Source organism: Geotrypetes seraphini, chromosome 4 (genome assembly GCF_902459505.1).
Source record: "Geotrypetes seraphini chromosome 4, aGeoSer1.1, whole genome shotgun sequence".
In the NCBI taxonomy this organism is placed as follows: domain Eukaryota; kingdom Metazoa; phylum Chordata; class Amphibia; order Gymnophiona; family Dermophiidae; genus Geotrypetes; species Geotrypetes seraphini.
Window position 1 is genome coordinate 180,632,098 of NC_047087.1, and position 18,200 is coordinate 180,650,297.

At 36.3% G+C, this 18,200-nt stretch overlaps 1 protein-coding gene across 4 annotated transcripts in view; it reads right to left on the reverse strand.

Moving 5' to 3' along the window:
- The window catches only part of CUEDC2 (CUE domain containing 2), a 94,761-nt gene that overhangs the window by 19,188 nt on the left and 57,373 nt on the right, over positions 1-18,200 (reverse strand). For 3 of the 4 annotated variants that reach the window (XM_033943813.1, XM_033943812.1, XM_033943814.1), the window contains exons 6-7: positions 9,226-9,390; positions 127-185 (exon numbers count right to left, since the gene is read on the reverse strand). In XM_033943813.1, coding sequence (XP_033799704.1) covers positions 127-185; positions 9,226-9,390 — 224 coding nt within the window. The remainder of the gene's footprint in view (positions 1-126; positions 186-9,225; positions 9,391-18,200) is intronic. The other variant, XM_033943815.1, reaches the window with a different exon arrangement.

Here is an 18,200-nt window from a genome sequence, read left to right on the forward strand (position 1 = left end):
TGTGAAATGCCAGAACCTGTGAATGTTGTTTCCCAGCATTACCAGAAAGGGTCCAAGAAGCAATTAGTTGGGTCAATTTCCATATTAGTATGTACAAAGAAATTAGCTGCTTTCTATTGTACTTACTTCTGTAAAATGATGTCCTTCAGCTCTCCTTTACTGGATACACAAGCCACTGGCATTGTCTACATAGAAAGAGAAGAAAACTGTTTGTGATAAAAAATAATTTTCTGATAAATCTATTATTAACAAGCTCACTAAGTAAAAAAAATTCCTAGGGCCATCAAGTGACTGGAAAATAACCCCAAACCAACATTTAAGCATATATCACCAGTTACGGTATTCTTCTTCTTCTATGAACAATTCTTCTTGCTTGTCCTATGTCTACTTACTGTAACCTGTTTACTTCATCTCCATCCAGAAACTATTCATTTTTCTCAGCCTCTTAGAGCTTCATGTCCTTTGTTAATTGGTCTTAAATTGCATATTATGGGAATAATGTTCCCCATTCCAATCTTATTACCCATAAGAAATTTGACACCACAATCCTATCTTCTTCTCCTGCTTTTTTGGGTGAATGTAAAAATTTTTAGTATTTTTGGACTCAGCTTGTCGTTCCAATTTTTATGTTCCTATGTTGAGACAGACATGGGGGGAGCCATTGCTTGTCCTGGATTGGTGGCATGGAATGCTGCTACTATTTGGGTTTTTTGCCTCTGTGGATTGGCCTCTGAAGATGGGATACTGGGCTGGATGGACCATTGGTCTGACCCAGTAAGGCTATTCTTATGTTCTTATTTAATTTAATACAGTGACCTATAGCTTATAGTCCAAAGTATATAACAATCAATAACAATAAGAGAAAAAGAAAATATAAATGAATAAGAATTAAATATAAATATAAATACTATAAAACAAAATAAAATACTAGGTAAATTATTCCATCTAATGCTGCCTGATAAGTTTACCAAACCTTTTAATTTTAAGATTGAATATTTTTTTACAGAAGGAATTGCTAAATGGAATTGACTTTCAGAGCACAGCATTAACTTAACATCAGGGAAAGATTAGATTCGCTAATCCACACTCTATTTCTGTACAATTGGGTAGTCAATCCTATTTCACGAGATATCTTGTAGGAAGCTTCATTGGCATAGTTTTGAGTGAGTAAATTTGATGGGTTTTGAAAACTAGAAGTTGGATTTTGTAGGTGATTCTGTATATTATTGGGAGCCAGTGTGCTAACTTGAGCTGTGGGGTAACACGGTTGTACTTCTTTGCCTCTGCTATTAATTTTATAGAGGTGTTCTGGATGATTTGTAGTCATTGTAGGTTCTTGTTTCCGATGTCTGATACAGAGAATTGCGGTAGTCTAGTTGGCTGATCAGTACAGAATGTATCAGTAAGTTGAAAGCAGATGAGAAAAAGAGGAATTTAAGCAAACAAATTTTCTTAAGTTTGAAGAAGCAGTATTGAAAAACTGAGGAAATTTGTGATTGGAATGAGAGTCTGTTATCTAATATGACACCAAGTATTTTGAGGGTATAGCCTTACTGGGATGTTTTATAATAGAAGAGAAGAGGCTAGTTCCTAGTGGGTAGAGTTTGATAGTAGGAAGGCCTTAGATTTTTTGGGGTTAAGAAATAGATGGTTATCATGTAGCCAGGAATTAATTTTAGTTAAATTTGCATTAGTGTCTTTTATATGCTCTTCTTCTGGTAACAAAGGTACATGGCTACTGGGCAGAGCCACAGATAGTTATACCATTTCATAAGGTTTTCCCTGTATGAGTACCAGTCACAGTAAGGGAGGTAGTTAATTTGGGGGGAGACTCGAGCCTGGGATCCCTGCGTGTTCAGTACAAAAAGAATTCCATATCTGTTTTAGTGTTGTAGTACTTGCTGTTTAATTTATTGTGGTTCCCAGTTCAATTTCTATTTGTGATCCCCTGCTCTATATTTTTGTAAACTGTCTGTCTGTTTTTTTGTGTGTGAAGAAATAATTTTAAATTGTTTCATGTGTGAAAGTAATGGCAGCTGGGAAGATCAGAGGGAGACGGTATGCAGGGAGAGAGGATCAAGGGCCCCCTCCTTAATTTCTGCCCTAAGCCCTAGCATGTCTAAAACTGGTTCTGGGGTGCATGAGGTTACCTGAAAAACAAGAGAGCTGGATCAAAGGCATGCTGAGGGTGGAGTTACAAATGTAGCGAGGATTTCCTGGCTAAATTTGTGCTGAACAAGTATGCAAGAAGCAGAGGGCTCTCTCCTCAGTAGATCTGTGGCATCCTCAGCTTCCTAGTACCTTTTTAGAGTGCGCTAACCTCCTCGCTAGCCGAAAAACTACCACCTGCTCAAGAGGAGGCGGTAGCGGCTTGCGCAGCCGGCAAATTAGCGCACACTATTATGCACATTAAACTGCTAACGCGGCTTCGTAAAAGGAGCCCCAAGTGGTGTTTCCTGTGGTGAGCCTCATAATTTCACCTTGGCACCCACATTCTTTAGCCTATTTTTTGGCTCTTCTCTTCACTCTCATTCACAGCTTTGAAGCCACTTTTTCCTATATGGTTGAAATTCAGATTTTGGTTTCTATTGCTCCATTATCCCTTGACTCTACATCGCTTAAATTCTATTTGGATTTGCTAGCAGTGTGGCTTGAAGAACACAGCCTAAGGCTTGACCTTGATAAATCCAAAGTCATCTAGTTTATTAGATAAAGGAACATTCATTGGCATCTATGATTTACTGTATAATACCCCACATTCTCTCACCCCCAGTTAGGGTTTCAGGTACCCATATCTTGACTCCCACTTATCTTTTGACATTATATGCACTTCCTTCAGTGCTTTAAGGAAAACTGAAAACTTGAGATTCATGCTAAAAAGCAAGTGTGTTCAATGTTTTATGCGTGCATAGTGTCAAAATTGCTTTGCTTATTAAGTTTGCCATGTCTCAGAGCTCAGTAACTCAAACATCTTCAAACTGTACACAATGTGGCCACAGTAACATAATAAATGATAGCAGATAAAGACCTGCTTGGTCCATCCAGTCTGCCCAGCAGTCTCATACTCATCATTTAGTAATTATTCATCTTACTTGCTAAATTCCTCTATAAGATGTACACCCCCTTCCCTCCCCCCACCACACATACAATAAGCACTCAGATAATATGAACATGGAATAAAATAGGAAGGTCCCTCCTGTCAGAAACCGCCCACAAACGCTCCTACAGCCACTTCATCCCCCAACTCTGGAACCAACTCCCCCCACAAATCAGACTACAGAACTCATTGATGACCTTCCGGAAAGCGGTAAAGACCCTCCTCTTCAACTAAAATTCAACCACAGTCTACGCCTCCCCCTAAACCCCCTCCCCTCTACCCTCTCTTCTCCATTCTAAATTTCTACTTAAATGGTGGTATAGTCCACTCTTAACCTGTACTTAATTACTATATAGTCCTTGTATTTAAACTACTGTATAGTCTTTGTATTCTCCAAATGTACTCCACTGTGAATGTTTGCTTGTAGACCGTTCTGAGCTACTGGGAGGATGGGATATAAATCTAAATAAATAAATCTATAATAATAAAATGCTAGCCCGCGCATGCGCACTTGCGACGCGTGTTCCCTGATCCCTGTTCTGTCGCGCTGTGCCAGACACGCGTCGCAAGTGCGGGACCGCAGCCAGCCAACGATCGCCTCCACAGCGGAAGGACTGGACCCCAGCGCTGGACATCCTGCTCTCCTGTCGGCTCCTCTCATGAGCCGCACCAGCGTCTGAGAAGGCTTCCGATGCTGGCGGGGATCGAGAGGAGCCGCGGCGCACCTCAAAAAAAAAGTCCAGCTGATACTTTATTTGCGGGCCCCAATCCAAACGCCGATTCAAGCAGCGTGTGCAGCACTCTTCACACGCTGCTTCGGGGCCTTCTACTGCCCTGATTTGCTCTGCTGCATCTCTGATGATGTCATCAGGGACGTGCCAGAGTAAATCAGGGCAGTACACGGCCCCGAAGCAGTGTGTGGAGAGTGCTGCACACGAAAAGTCACCGTGCCTCAGAGCGGCCTGCGAGGTTCCTTACAGCCGGTAGGCTGTTTTAAAGAAGAGGAGCCGCATGCTGGACAGGGGGAGCAGGTAAGAGGGTCAGGGGGAGAAAGTAAGGAGTGCTGCTGGACAGGGGGAGCAGGTAAGAGGGTCAGGGGGAGAAAGTAAGGAGTGCTGCTGGACAGGGGGAGCAGGGAAGAGGAACAGAGGAGCAGGTATGAAGTGCTGCTAGACAGGGGGAGCAGGGAAGAGGGACTGGGGAGCAGGGAAGAAGGACGGGGAGCAGGTAAGAGGGTTGGGGGAGAAAGTAAGGAGTGCTGCTGGACAGGGGGAGCAGGGAAGAGGAACAGAGGAGCAGGTAAGAAGTGCTGCTGGACAGGGGGAGCAGGGAAAAGGGACTGGGGAGCAGGGAAGAAGTGCTGCTGGACAGGGGGAGCAGGTAAGGTGTGCTGCTGGACAGGGGGAGGTAAAAGGAAGGGAGAAGACCTACTGCTGGACAGGTGGAACAGGCAAGGGGTGATGGTGGACAGCCGAGTAAAGAGAGAGAGACAGAAAGCGGCCAAGGAGAGAGAGAAAGAAAGAAAGAAAGATACACATATCTATTCTAGCACCTGGCTAAAGAGAGAAAAAGAAATAAAACCACACACACACATATATATTCTAGCACCCGTTAATGTAACGGGCTATAAAACTAGTAAATAAATAAATATTTACTCCTGATCCATCTTACCACATACAGGACACAGACCAGTGCTTGAGTCACCGTCGAAGCTAACTGCAGCCCTGTTTTGCCATAAATGGGACAAAGACTGTAGAAGTCCTTCCGGCTCCAGCTTCACTACCCCACTGCTGGGGCTGCATTTAAACATTACTTCTGCGCATCATGAACAAATTTATAGCTGTGGATCTTTTGAGTTCTGTATCGATACTATCCTCTTTATATTTAGGGATACCTTTTTGTCTATCCCACGCATTTTTTTAACTCAGTCACTGTTTTTGCCTCCACCACCTCTGCAGCTTGTAAGGTGTTATCCATCAGTTATCATCTAAAGTGTCATCCATCAGTTATCATCTAAAGTGCTACATCTAGACACATGCTTGTATACTGGCTGGTATCTTTCCACATAGCCCTGCAAATACAGAGAGTGCATATGGTTTACAAAGAAGATCGTGCTATGATACCTCATGTGGAACTACCTTTGTGGTTTACTGCATATCCTGCCCTTATTATAAATTATACAGCATACTGGACAGATTTCAGAACATTGCATCTCAGGATTAATGAACATTGAAGTGCATTACACAGGGTCCTACAGTGCAGTATTGCCTTACCTATACATATAATTTTACTGATTTGTATTGTTGTGTTTTGGATCATATCCCTTCCAACATCACAATTTGGTTCAACAAAGATGCGAACAACACTGGATTTTCACAATGAACAGTTTATTCCAATGGATTTAATAATTCTATTGATTGGTTTTATTTTTACTGAATGTATGTCAGATAGGTTTCTTTCAGGTGTTTCAAACAACATTAGTTCTTTGTTGCTTACCAAGTTCAGTTTATAATTCTCTTATTGACAAACCATGCTTATTATACAGGTCTTTCATTCACTATTCCTCATGTCTCTGTCCAGTCTTCAAGTTATATCTCTCATGTTTTAGTTAGATTCAATATCGCCCAAAAATCAGCTTCTATTTTTTGATGCCATTGCTCTGGAAGAGGTTAACTCCACAGACCATGGGTAAGTCTAATTCCCTCAGATTTAAGGCCTTGGTTTTAAAAAAAACAAAACCCCAGGGGCTGATATTCATCATTTGATCCATACCTGCTAGAAATGATCACCCACAGTCTTTCAACCAATGTTGTTCCGAAATCTTGGAAATCAGCCCTAGCTCTCCCCAAACTAAAAAACCAAAACCTGGATGAAACTCAAAGTGCCAATTACCGATCTATTGCCAACTTACCATTCGCTGCCAAACAAACCGCAAAAATTGTTTTTTGCCAGATCTCTGAATTCTTCGAACAAATGCCCTTCACCCAAATCAAACTGGATTTCGCTCAAACTATTTGACGGAACTGTCTCTGCTCGGTCTCACCACCACCATATACTATCTTGACCACAGAAAATCAGTTCTCTTGATTTCCTTTGATCTATTGGCTGCCTTTACACGACTGACCACAATTTACTCCTCACTCGTCTTGAAAACAGTGGAATAACCGATTCAGCTCTTCTCCGGTTCTCCTCCTACTTTGCTGACCGGAATTTCCAAGTTCACTCAAAAGGAACTTCCTCCTCCCCAATCTTCCAAACTTATGGTGTCCCACAAGGTTCAATTCTTTCCCCCCTACTATTCAATATCTTCCTAGCCCCTCTTTTGACTCTTGCTCAATCCATTGGATTCACCCCTTTTGCCTACGTCAACAATATTCAACTTCTTCACTCTATCAATCCAGCTAACATTAATGACATCCAAGAAATTAATCTCAAATTAGACAAAATAAGCTTATGGCTTTGAACCAATAGACTCATTGAACATAGCAAAATCTTGAGGGATTCTATTCCCACTTAAAAACAATGACTCTAACTGGACAAATAACCATCAACTCTGCTGCCCTTCAAATTGAGTCCAACTTTAAACTTCTAGGAATCATCTTTGATCTCACCTACCATGACCAAATTAGCTCTCTGACCAAAAACTGCTTTTACAAACTCCATTTAATTCGTTCCATAACTTCAGTCCTAGAACCTACCTCTATCCAAACTAATCCATTCACTGATCATCTCACACATAGACTATTGTAACTCACTTTACCATGGAATAACCTATCCATGTAAACCTATCGAATGCAACTAATTCAAAATATCGCGATCAAACTCATCTATAAAGCCAAAAAATATGACCATGTTAACCCGCTACTTCGAGAGTCTCACTGGCTACCAGTCTCTCATAGAACAACTTATAAAGATCCTCCTTCTGGTCTTCAAAATTAGGACCTCCCACCTGCCTGCCTTTCTAGACAAATATCTCATCCCACACACCCCTGCTAGGGCCCTTAGATCCACTAATCAATTAAGGACTTATACTATACTAGAAATACCATTTTTTTCCCGCAGTCGCGCCTTCACTTTGGAATGCAATGTCATCACACCTCCGCTCTGAAAATTCTCTAAACAAAAACACTCCTTAAAACATTTCTATTTAAAGATGCCTTTCAAAATTCCAATTGAGAACCCGAAAAAGGGAAAATAAAAACTAATAAATGGAGAAACGCTTTCAGGAAGCGACATCCCCCTTCCCCTTTTGTTTTATCCCTCCCCTCTTTCCTTCCTTTTATTTTTATTTACACAATGTAATTAAAATCTTCCTCTCCCCCTCTTTCCTCTCCTACCCATCTTAATAACATCCTTGTCTTGGCCTCAATCCCCCTATTTTTATTTCAATTTATTATTTTTTTAAGCAATTTTAAATATTTCTTAAATTTCTATTATTGTAAACCAACCACATACTTGTGATGGTCGGTATATCAAGCTATAAATAAACTTGAAACTTGAATTAACTGGCCAGAAATGGCTCCACAATAGTTAAATAATTTGTTCAGGGCTAACTGTTCATTTTTAGTGGTACTTAACCAGTTAGTGCTGCTAAAAATGTCAAGTTAGTACAAAACTGGATATTTGGGGGGCATTCCAGGATGGAGCCCACACTTGGCTAATTAAGTGGCAATATAAAGCACTTAACCAGCCAAGGTAACTATATAAACAGGACCACATAAAAGTCACTCCTATCTTTATGTAATTTGCCATAGCCAGTTAAGTGCTGAATATCGTACTTACCCGGCTATGGTTTAGCTGGCTCTGCAAACCCAGAAATTCAATGCCAGAGCCTAGATATGGCCCAGCATTGAATTTCTGGGCATAATTCCAGTGGTGGTTAGCAAAATGCTGAGTGCTGCCAGCTGAATATCAGTCCCTAGGCTTTTTCATTGCTTATTATTCCAGAATAATATTTTCCTTATTTCCTGGCAGGTTCTACAACAGTCTGGTTTGTTTACCAGATAGAGGGCTTAGCTCTGTCCAAACTCTCCTCCTTTACCTTCCCTCATTTTCTTTTTCTTCTGGCTACTTACTGCATCGGTCTCTAAATACCGGTACTTGTTTGGCAGGTTTTTAAATTTGTATTAGCTACTTAGGGCTTCTTTTACTGAGGTGCGCTAGCGTTTTTTATTGCGCACAAACCATGCGCTAAACGGAAAATACTAACGCAAGCTCTATGGAAGCGTTAGCGTTTAGCGCATGCTAAAACCACTAGCGCACCTTAGTAAAAGGGGCCCTTAATGTATCTTGTCTTATGGTCGCATAAGTCCTGTCTTATTTTTTCCTGGATTTTCGTCGTTTTCTCTACACCGCTTTGTTGCTTTGGATGCAGCAGTTGAAATCAAATTAATAACTCAAAATCTACTTTTATCTAAATATTTTGTCTCATTTTCACCTGGATAAATATGACTGAATATCTAGACAAAGTAAACCAAAGTAGTATAATGGGTACACCTCCTGTCAAAATGATTGACAGCTGTCAGAGATAAGGATCGACCAATCAGCGTTCACTTCCGGGTTAAGCCCCGCCCAATCTCACTAACCAAAGTTAACAGATTAAGATTGTCTGCTCTCTCCCAACTGAATATCAGGATTTAATATCAAGATACTCTTTTAATTTGGGGATCCACATGTTTCCAGAATCCTGCCCAGGGTATAAGAAGTAAGGAAACAGTTTGTTACTTGAAATATTTTCATGCACTATGGATTATTCTAAATCATTTCATTCCCTTCTTTCTCTAGCCATTAGGAAGGATTATCAGCTGTTTCGAATTCCTAATCTACACAGAGAGCCACCTCCTGTTACCAAGAGGCAGTTCTTCACAGCTATATCAATATGCTGCTCTTTGGGTGCACTGAGCCCTTCTGCATTGCCAGACCTAGTTAGGACATATGTTCATAATTCCCAACTAAAATCAGGGGCATTTGCTAAATGAGGGATCTGAATCACACTCTGAAGTCACCTGCCAAAGTGACAGATTTTGTATCCTTAGGCTAACTAGCCTCCCCTCTTTTTTTTTGTCTGTTCAAGGGTGACACAAAACATTGATCTAAATGCAGTAGTGGTGCTGCAGTGATCGACTTACCTTTGAGTTAACGTTTTTACAAAATTCCATCTTTCCCTCCACAATTAACTGCACTGCCTCCTCCATGTCCCCTCTGGTCACAGACAGGACCTTCTCAGCTTGGGTTACAGTGCAAGCAGGAAACATCTCCAGAAGCATCTCCACTGCCTTTTTCAGATCACTTTCCTGATAATCCAGACAAGAAACAACCAAGAATACCAATTCATCTGTTTTATTTACATGGATCTCTGCTAACAAGAAAGGGGGCCTAAGTAGAAAAAACAGACTTAGCACACCATTAAACATGGAGTTCAATCAAGTGGATATAAACAGTTTTATTGTACACTGGGTGCTTCAAGGGAAATCAAAACCTATAACTTAAATTTTAAAAGTACTATAAAGGGATTTTCGGTCACACTAAAAATGTGTGCTTAGCAGTAATTTAACATTTTAGTATACCATTTTCAGCAGGACTACAGTGAAAATGATATAGAAAACAGTTTATATAAATAGTGAAGTTAATATTTTTAAGACAGCTGAAAGCCCTCTAAAAATACTCATATGCACACATGGATCCTTTGATAGAAACACCCCCCCCCAAAAAAAAAAAAAAAAAAGACAACAGTGCCACAATCTCCAAGAGCTAAAGAGACTGCTTGTTTCTTAATTAAGCATTAGAAGTAAAAATAAGAGACAACAAATTATCAGGTAACACATAAATCACACCAGATGAGTCCAAAAATTGTATGTTAGGTTTATCTACCAGCAAGTAGAAATAGAAGGTAACAAGTTGACCTGTATTATATAGGACAGTCAGTGGATAAGCCAGCCAGAATTTCAATATTAAAGCAGTAAAATAAGGATTAGAATAACAAACTTATCGTTCCCAAAGCAGGCAATAGCCCCTTCTAGAAACATATATGAAGGAAGGTTACAGGGAAACTCCTCAAAGAACAAGTTTGTTCTGCTCTGAAATTATAACAAACATGTTAAACAATGATCAAAAACAGCGAAACAATCATGCCAAACAGAAACATTAATGGACCTCAAATAGTACCCCAAGTGTCCTAGCAATAGACTATTCTTCATACCCCTAAAGTCTGACTGGCATCCAACCAACAGGTTTGGATAGGAATATTCTCCAATAGTAGGCAGGCACAAGAAATAAATGACAGAGCGGAGGTCAAGAATGACATATCTGACATACCTGTCTACTAGAAAAGAAATTAACAAGGTAAGATCCTAATCTCTTTTTCTAGTGCAATAGATATGATTCTAGAAGGACGGGACATACAAAAGAGTTCCAGAAATCTAGGGGTTGATTAGCGAGCAGGATCATAACACTGAGGATCCAAAAGCAGAGTCCTTGCCACTATATCCACTCTGTAAAACTTGGAAAATATATGTAGAATAGACCCAGTCATTGCCCTACAAATCTCCTCAGGGGAGACCGCCCCAAGCTTCTGCCCATAATGAAGCCAAGCTTCTACTCGAATGTGCTTTTACGGAAATAGGAGACTGTTTCTCACAAAAAATATGTGTCAACGAAATGGTCCTATGGATCCACCTGGACATCTTGGCCTTGGAAGTGGGCACACTGCGTTTAGCTAGATTTGTAAGAACGAAAAGATGTTCAGATAGCCTGAACTCATTTGTGACCTCAAGATGTCAGAGAAGCACTCTTTTAATGTCCAAATTCTTCAGAATCTGATCCTTTTTCTTGGAACCTGTGGACTGGAACGCCAGCAATCTGACTTCCTGATTGATATGGAACGCCGAACAATGTCAGAGTCTCAATTGACAACCAACGCAATCCTCTTTTTTTTTTTTTTTTTTTTTTAAATTTTATTTATTAAATTTTTCAATTTTTACAATAGTTGAATTTCAAGTGATATAATTAATTACTATATATCATTGTATCTATCATTAATACAATTTAATTTATAACAGTATATATTATAAATTATATATAATCAAAAGTTATACATCCCTCCCCTTTTTTCAATTAATGATTCTAAAAATTATACATATCCCACCCCTTTTCTATATAAGTATTATAATTGTGCTGAGAAATCTAATCATTAGAATAATTAGTCAATGGTTGCCATATTTTATTGAAATTATGCAAGTTCCCATGTTGTAATGCTATTACTTTTTCCATTTTGTAGATATGACAGACAGAGTTCCACCAGAACGTATAATTTAATTTGGTATAGTCTTTCCAATTTTGAGTGATTTGTTGCATGGCGACTCCTGTCAATATTAATAGTAGTTTATTATTGTTTACTGAGATCGGACTCTGAGTTCTCATTGCAGTTCCAAATAATACAGTGTCATATGAGAGTCCTACATGATTTTCTAGTAATTTATTAATTTGGGGCCAAATCATATTCCAAAAGGCATTTACACAGGGACAAAAAAAAATTAGGTGATCTAACGTCCCTATTTCTACTTTACAATGCCAGCATCTATTGGATCTAGTATTATCTATCTTTTGCAAGCGCGTAGGGGTCCATAACACTCTATGTAATAAAAACATCCATGTTTGACTCATAGATGCTGACTTTGTAGATCTTAATCTCCAGGACCAAAATCGTGGCCATTGAGACGCAGAAATTGTCTGTCCAATCTCAATACTCCAAATATCCCTAAGACCAGTTTTCTTTTTTTTATTTAAAAAATCCATATATCAATTTGTACCATTTTGCGGCTTGGTGTCCCAAGAAATCCGTCTGGAAACATAAAATCTGCAGACTATATTGAGTATTAAGATTTTTCCATTCAGGGAACCCTACCTGAATGGCCTGCTTCAATTGCATCCATTTAAAATATTGTGATTTATTTAGTCCAAATTTATTTTGCAATTGTGAAAAACTAAGCATTGAACCTTCTGAAATGACATCATTTAATGTTCGTATACCTGCACTTATCCATTGTTTCCAGACGATCTTAAAACCGCCAATTTTGATCCTGGAGTTTACCCAAATAGATTGATTTAGTGATTTACAAATTGGATCTGGTGATAGGTTACTTATATATCTTAATGTTTTCCAAGTGTCTAATAATATTCTGTTATCTTTGTATCTTCTAGGCATTGTTATACTAATTAAATGGTCTAAATGTAATGGGAACAGGAGCCGCCATTCTAAATATAACCAATCTGGTACATTCTCCATGAGATCTGGGAGGATCCAATACATACCCTGTCTTAGAATATAGGCTTGATGGTACCTATAAAAATTTGGAAAATTTACCCCTCCCTCCATAATTGGTCTTTGTAAAGATACTAAAGCAATTCTGGGTCTTTTCCCAAACCAAACAAATTTTGTAATAATATTATTTAATTTTTTATAAAAGGACCCCTGAAAGAATATTGGTATCATACTCATTTGATAACAAACCACAGGCAATATCATCATTTTAATTGTTTGAACTCTTCCCCACCATGAAAGATGTAAAGGATTCCATTGTTCACACATTTCTGTAATTTTTTTCAATAAAAGTTTTTCATTTTCTTTGACTGTATCATCAATTGTATTTTTGATCATAATTCCTAAATATTTTAATCCTTCCTCTTTCCAAATAAATGAATATGAATCAAATAATCCTTTGGTGCAGTGAACATTAATTGGAAGAATTTCTGATTTACTCCAATTAATTTTATATCCAGAGAATTTTCCAAATTCCTCTAGAAGATTAAGTAAATTTGGAATAGTAATCCCCGGTTCTCTCAAATATAATAAGATATCATCTGCATATGCAGAAAGTTTATATTCCCAGTAAGAAAATGGGATTCCCCTTATCTCCTTAGTTTGATTAATTGCAATTAACAAGGGTTCTAAAACAATATCAAAAAGTAAGGGAGACAAAGGACATCCTTGTCTAACTCCCCTTTGCAAATTAAATTTATCTGATAAATTGTTATTTATATATAATCTTGCACCAGGAGAGCTATACAATGTCTGAATCATTTTAATAAAACCGGGTCCTATTCCAAACCATTCTAGAGCTTGATACATAAATTTCCATTCTACTCTTATCAAATGCTTTTTCTGCATCTAAAGATAGCATAAAAGTTGGATCATTCATATTTTTTGCTAAATTTAAAGAGTGAAATGCTAATCTGGTGTTATGTGATGAGTGTCTTTTAGCAATAAATCCTGTTTGATGTACATCAATAATGAAAGGAAGAGCTTTTGCCAATCTTATTGCTAGTACTTTAGAAATTAATTTACCATCTACATTTAATAATGAAATAGGCCTGTAATTTGAAACCAAGGTAGGATCTTTGTTTGGTTTTGGTAAGACAATAATTAGTGAATCAGCCATAGTACCTGATATATTTCCATTATTCATTTGATATTGATACAATTTTAATAGATATGGTAAAATAATGTTTTGAAATGATTTATAAAATTCAACCGTATAACCATCACCACCCGGAGCGGATCCAACTCTAAGAGACTTCAATGCTGATTCTATTTCTTTTAAAGATATAGGTTCTTCTAAACTTCTTTTTATATGATCTGGAACATTTGGTCCAATAAATGAATTTAAAAATTTTTGTCCATCTTGTTCTTTATTTTCATAAGATTCAGAAGAATATAAATCTTTATAAAAATCAAGAAACTGTCTTAAAATGTCTTTATTGTTAGTGTGTGTATTACCTTGTATATATTTAATTGCAATAATCTTGGATTTTCTTTTTTTTGCTTTAAGGAAATTTGCTAATAATTTTCCAGCTTTATTTGAATTTCCGTAAAATTGAACTTGTCTATTAAATAAATCTTTTCTCACAAATTGAGAAGAAATCTCATTATATTTAACTTTTAATTTTAATAAATCTTGTAATGTTTTATTTTCCCACTTTTCAATTAATTTATTTTCTAATAATTTAATTTGTTTTCCTAATTCAAGAAATTGTTTTTTATGTTGTTTATTAATATATGCTGAATATGAAATAATATTCCCTCTCATTGTTGCTTTAAAAGCGTCCCATAAAATCTCAGCATTAATATTATCTGAATCATTAATTTGAAAAAATTCTTGTATTTTTAATTTAAATTCTTCGAGAAAATTTGAACCCGCTAACAAAGTATTATTAAATCTCCAAATTGAATTTAAATGTTCAATATCATAATTTTGAAGATTAATCCACACACCAGCATGATCCGAAATTATAATAGGATCTATAACTGCTTTTAACACACGCTGCGCTAGGTTATTAGAAACAAATATATAATCAATTCGTGAAAAAGATTTGTGGACCTGAGAACAAAAAGAAAATTCCTGATCATTAAAATGAAGAATACGCCATATATCTATTAAATCACAAGATTGAATCAAATTATCTAAGCCTAATGATTTCATAATTCTACTTGGTTTTTTATCCAAAATTGGATCCATTACAGCATTGAAATCTCCTGCTACTATTAAATTAGATGTAGCCAGTGGTAAAAGTAATTGTTGAATTTGTTTGAAAAACTCCATTTGATTCGTATTAGGAGCATATAAATTGAATAAATTCATGGTTGTATTTCCCAGATCCATTTCGACATGCACCCATCTACCTAAGGGGTCATAATTTATTAATTTGAAATTCGCATTGCATTTTTTATTTATCAGAATAGCCACTCCAGCTTTTTTCTTTAAAGCCGGTGCAAATAAACATTTAGAAATCCAACCCCCAGATAATTTTTTAGATTCAATTTCAGAAAGATGGGTCTCTTGTATGAAGTAAATATCCGCATTTTGATTTTTAAGGAACGATAATATTTTCTTTTTCTTAATAGGATGATTTAAACCATTGACATTCATAGAATAAATTTTTATATCCATCTTATTTATCATTAAATTTTAACCAATATTCTATGATAATATACATGATTAGATCTCAGCACAATTAATATATAATGATTCCCTTTCCCACCCTCTATTTTCCCTCCCCACCCTCCCACTATCAATGTTTGACCTGGAACACACATTGGTCATGCAAAACCTAAATCCCCTCCCCCAGGCAACTAATCATTCATAAAAATATTCTCTAATTCAATACATTTCATATTTCTTTACCCACCTTATTATTTATTTAAACCTTCATTAAATCACCTTGTATATTATAGTTCATATCAAATTTAATTTGATAAATCATATTAATCATTTCAAGTCTTAGACATAAATAATATATTACCCCTTCAATAAATTAAATATATTTCAAATATAGTTCTAATTTCATATATATAAATTAGATATATCTATTCCTATATATATAATAATAAATATTTTAGTAAATCATTTTATATAATTGAAAATCATCATTTATAGTATCGTAATATGTATAGGTAAATATTTATATCAAAAAGATTTTATAATTAATACCTATGTTATAATAATTTCCCATTCATTTAACCAAATCCAAAAAAAAATTTTTCAATTAATATTAGCAGTATTAAATATAGATGTAGTAATTCATATAAATTATAATTGGATAATTCATCTTAATATTTTCAAGTCTTAGATAAAACTAATATATTATCCCTACAATAAATTCCATATATTTTAAATATAGCTCTAATTCCATATATCATATTGTAATAATAACATTTTTAAACATCATCATTTATAATAACCTAATATGTTTAGGAATTAAATATCAATGTTATAATAATAGCAGTATTAAATATATATGCAATAATTCTATAAATAGTATTCAATTCATTGAGTCAAAAATTATAAAATGTTTTTTTTTTTTTTTTGGATGGAATAAAATCAAAAATTAATTTAAATCATAAAATTCAATTTATTGTAATAAAATTTGAATCAAAAATTGTCATTCTTATTTTATCTTGCATTTTCTATATCCTTTCTTCAGATGAAACTTCCATTTTATTCTGATTATATGTAGACATTAGTTCCTCTTCTTTTTTCCTTCTTTATTTCCATCTATTTTCATTAGATAAATTTGCTTTATTCTGCTTTATTATGTAGACATTGGTTCTTCTTGTGTCAAAAATTCTTTCAGTTTAGCAGGATCTTGAAAATACATAGATTTATTTCCTGTAGAAATTCTCATTGTAGACGGATAGTAAAGTCCATACATGTAGCCCTTTTCTTTTAATTGTTGTCTGAATGTAAGGAGTTGTTTCCTTATATTTGCAGTATCTTTAGCAAAGTCAGGAACGAAAATCAGTTTAGATCCTTTATAGTTTAGGTTTTTATTTGCTTTTGCCACTTTTAAGATCTCAAATGCTTGTTGGTATCTTAATACTTTGAAGATCAGAGGTCTAGGAGCTGTCTGGTTTGTTGGTTTTCTTGTGGGGATTCTGTGGGCACGTTCTATCTCCAACGGCCATTTAGAATTTAGCTGCAGCAGTTTAGGCAAAAGATTTTCCAAGAACTGTATAGGGTTTTCTCCTTCAATATTTTCAGCTAAGCCAAGGATTCTAATATTCTTTCTTTTTCCTCGATTCTCCATGTCAATTAGTTGATTTTTTAAGGCTGTTACATCTTTCTTTTCCTCTTCACACTTTTGTGTGAAAGTTTCCAACTGACAGATTCTTTCCTCCATCACAGACATTCTTTGTCTGTCAGTTTGGATTTCTTGTTTCAGGTTAATCAACTCTTCCTTTACTTCTGATAATTTGTTGGCATTATCAGTCAACATTATTTTGATTTTAAATAATTCCGCCATGATGTCAGCTTTTTCATTAATTTCATCTGCTTCCAGCGGGATTGGTACGCTGGACGGCGATACAGGGGTTACCTTTGACCTTTTCGCCGAGACTCCCGATGTACAAGGTTTTTCATTTTTTCCTTGCCTTGTCGCTGCCATCTCCGCCGTTGATTTTTATTATTTTTAAATCGGACAAGTGAAGTAAATAGTTTTATTTTATTCAGTTGTTGCCTGGGATTCAGGAGCGCCGCGGTTAAGCTGCCATATCGTGCGCGCTCCAAGCCACGCCCCCCAACGCAATCCTCTTAATAAAGGAGATGCTCTATCCCAGGGCTGCCCAAGTCCGGTCCTCGAGATCTACTGGCAGGCCAGGTTTTCAGGATATCCACAATGAATATGCATGACAGAGATTTGCCTGCACTGCCTTTTTGGTATGCAAATCTCTCTCATGCATGTTCATTGTGGATATCCAGAAAACCTGGCCTGCCAGTAGATCTCGAGGACTGGACTTGGGCAGCCCTGCTCTATCCCATCTATTTATTTGACATATTAGTTTAGCCAAGGTGTTTTGCAGTGTCTGCAAGCATCTTTGTAACTTATCAGACCAACACACAAAAGCAGATCACAATAATCTATTTGGCTGATTATAAGGGTATGAACAACTACGATAAACTAAAATAAAAGAAAAATAATTACTGATCCTATGAAATTATTTCAATTTCCAGAAACATTCTTGTTTAATAAAAGGACAACATGAAATCTATTAAAACCCCTAACATCTTTAGTATTGTTTCATTTGGACAAGATATAAACAAAAAAGGGAACGTAAGTATAGTTTAATATCAAAACAAAATCTCCAAATCTTCATTTTATTCTTATCACTGTATTGACTTGGTCCACAAATCATAACAGTAATAATCATAATACAACTATTATAGGAAGGGAAAAGCCTCATTGAGCTTATAACACCTTGCTTTTATCTTTCTCATATTTCATAGCTGGAAAAAAAATCATTCTGCTTACCAAATATATTAACCATTCACTTGAAAAAATTATGTGCAAAGCTTTAAGTGAAACACTTGTGTGGAGTTTGCATGCCTAAAGCCCATTTCCAAGTATGGTGACCAGCATTTTGCAGTAACTGCATTAGGGTCCAGACTAATCTTTAAACCTTGGACTCGTACGGTATATTTGTGATTGGCCTATAATTTGCAAGTTCCTACTTGCTCCCTGCTGGGTTTTTTTTAAAAGGGGGATCCCAGTAAAAAGTGGGAAAAGAACACATATTTAGTGATAAATGAATGCATGTTTAACATAAGAACAT